Source organism: Eimeria mitis, genomic scaffold (assembly GCF_000499745.2).
Source record: "Eimeria mitis Houghton genomic scaffold, Emh_scaff6218, whole genome shotgun sequence".
NCBI classification, from domain to species: domain Eukaryota; phylum Apicomplexa; class Conoidasida; order Eucoccidiorida; family Eimeriidae; genus Eimeria; species Eimeria mitis.
Window position 1 is genome coordinate 493 of NW_024015696.1, and position 2,556 is coordinate 3,048.

Below are 2,556 nucleotides of genomic sequence, written 5' to 3' on the forward strand. Positions count from 1 at the left end.
TGCCTTGCTGGTACGCAGGAGTCTTATCGGCGCCTCGGGGAGAAAATTCAGTCTGCCCTGGAAACGTGCGCGGAATTCGTAGATTTTGAGGTTTTCCATGTGCTAGCCGCCACGCTTAACGCTAAATCCTAGCTTCGTAGTGATGATGCNTGAGGTTTTCCATGTGCTAGCCGCCACGCTTAACGCTAAATCCTAGCTTCGTAGTGATGATGCTACAGTTAGTCCGCCGTGTCCTAGTTTGGCCATCTGTCTTTTGCTGAGGGAAGTATGCACTGGACGGCAAGGGCGGATGCGTAACAAGAGCTCTCTGGGACTCGTGCACTGGGTTCCATTGCAGGAGCTGGAATGGGGGCGACGCGTAAGATGCAGGATACCTGGCGAGGCGTGGCAGGTTTGTGGATGTGCAGAAAGGGTCATAGTGTGCACGCGCATGTCTGCGCAAAGGAAAAACCGCGTCAGCGAGCATTGCTGACATGCGTTCGGCAGTCGCGGCAGTGGCAAGAACGACTGTCGAGAGTCCAGGTAGATTCCTGCTGGGTCTGCAAGATCGGGGCAGGGCTATCGCAGCGTTGTAGCTGCTGGTCGACGCCTGAAAGGAGCAACGAAGCGCTCCGAACATCTTCACATTGACCGCCTGGTGAAGTGCCATTGGGTAGCGCCAGCTTCACCAGCAAGATTTGGCAGTTGCTCTGTGAGTAATAAGCCGAGGTGTGTGGCAAACAGGATTCGATACCAGTTTGTAAGAAGTTGCAAACGGCTGCTGAAATGGGAGAGCAACCGTCACTCCCTGTATGGCATCGCTTGAATTCAGCAGCTATACAGACCCCATCGAATGTGGCAATACATACAGCAGGGTGGCTGATGGGATGATGTGGAGACGGGCTTCCGACGAGCATGCGCATATTTGCTTAATGAAGAGAGCACGCGTGTGTATGACGGTCGTCCCTACAAATTTGGGCGACATCCGCAGAGTTCAAACACTGTTATGTGCGTGCCGCCACATTTAACGCTAAATCCTAGCTTCACAGTGATGCTACGGGTGGTCCGCCGTGTCCTTGTTTGGCCATCTGTCTTTTGCTAGGGACGCATGCACTGCATCTCCCGGGCGAACGCCTAAATGAGCAATAAGAACCCTCTGGAACTCTTGCAGTGGCTCCCACTGTAAGAGCTCGCTCGACGGGCGGTGACGAGTAAGGTGGACGATGCCTGCGCAAAGAAGAAACGGCGTCGGGGGGCATCGCTGCCATGCGTTTGGCAGTTGCGGTAGTGGCTACCGCAGCGTGTTAGCTGTTGTCAACGCCTGAAAGGAACAACGAAGCGCTCCGAACATCTTCACACTGACCTGTTGGGGCAGTGCCATTGGGTAGCTCCAGCTTCACCAGCAAGGTTTGGCAGTTGCTTTGTGAGTAATAAGCCGACGTGTGCGGCAAATAGGATTCGATACCAGGCTGTAAGGAGTTGCACATGGCTGCTGAAGTGGGGGAGCAGCGGTCACTCCCTGAATCATATCTCTGGAATTCAGCAGCTGTACAAATGCCATCCAGTGTGACACTACGTATAGCGACATGGCTATTGTGCAGAAGAGATCTCGATGACCATCCGCAGATTTTCACGATAAAGAAAACACGCTTGTGTCGGCCCTACAAAGTTGGGCGACATCCGCAGAGTTCAAACACTGTCATGTGCGAGCCGCCACGCTTAACGCTAAATCCTAGCCTCGCAGTGATGCTACAGGTCGTCCGGCATGCCCTAGTTTGGCCACCTGTCTTTTGCTAGGGAAGTATGCACTGCGCCGCCAGGGCGAATGCATCGATGCGCAAGAAGACTCTCTGGAACGCTTGCAGTGGGCCCCCGTGTAGGAGCTCGAAGGGCGGCGACGAGTAAGGTGCAAGATACCTGCCGCGGCGTGGCAGGTCTGCGGATGCGCTTCGAACATCTCCACATAGGGCGTGCGTTGAACTGCCACTGGGTGGCTCGCATTTCACAAGCCAGATTTGGCGCTTGCTTTCTGTGTGCGTTTTTGTGGGCTGGCGCGGCACTGAAGGCTCGACGCAAGCATTAGCGTGCTGTGCAGCGAAATATTCAGTTGCCTCTGGGGATGCGCGGCTTACGAGCTCCACGGAACCTCGCCGGGAGCTCGCATGACTGGGTCATGCAGCGATCTGCAACGCATGCGGCGTTGGCTCGGGGCGTTGAGGCGCTGCTAGGCAATCCGCTACGGATGCTAACGGAAGATGTGGCTTCGTCGTGATTAGGCGGGTTAACTTCCAGCCCGTTGCTTCGCGTGGTTATTGGGGATCAAGGTGGTGGTGAGGTGCCTGCCTTGCCCTTCAGAAAAGTTAGTGTAAGTGATCGTTCTGCACATCGAGTACCAATGCAGTATGTGAGCTTTCGTGCGCAACTGCAAAGTGGCAATTATTGCTGTTGCAGGAATATCCTGTTTGAAATAGAAAGTATGTACATACTTCGGGTTAGCACCAGGGACCGTGCGCAGTGGGCTGCGATAAGCAATGCGAGCAGTGACTCTCAACCATGCCGATGGAGCACATTTAGTCC

General features: G+C 54.6%; 1 protein-coding gene across 1 annotated transcript; it reads right to left on the bottom strand.

The window, feature by feature from the left end:
• Nucleotides 1–1,033: 1,033 nt before the first annotated feature.
• On the bottom strand, nt 1,034–1,466 carry EMH_0086550 (uncharacterized protein; the record flags this gene model as incomplete). The annotated part of the gene is made up of 2 exons (XM_038022902.1): nt 1,034–1,206; nt 1,343–1,466. The coding sequence occupies 2 exons, from the start codon at nt 1,464–1,466 to the stop codon at nt 1,034–1,036; spliced, it is 297 nt and encodes a 98-aa protein (XP_037878756.1).
• Between the last annotated feature and the right edge of the window lie 1,090 nt (nt 1,467–2,556).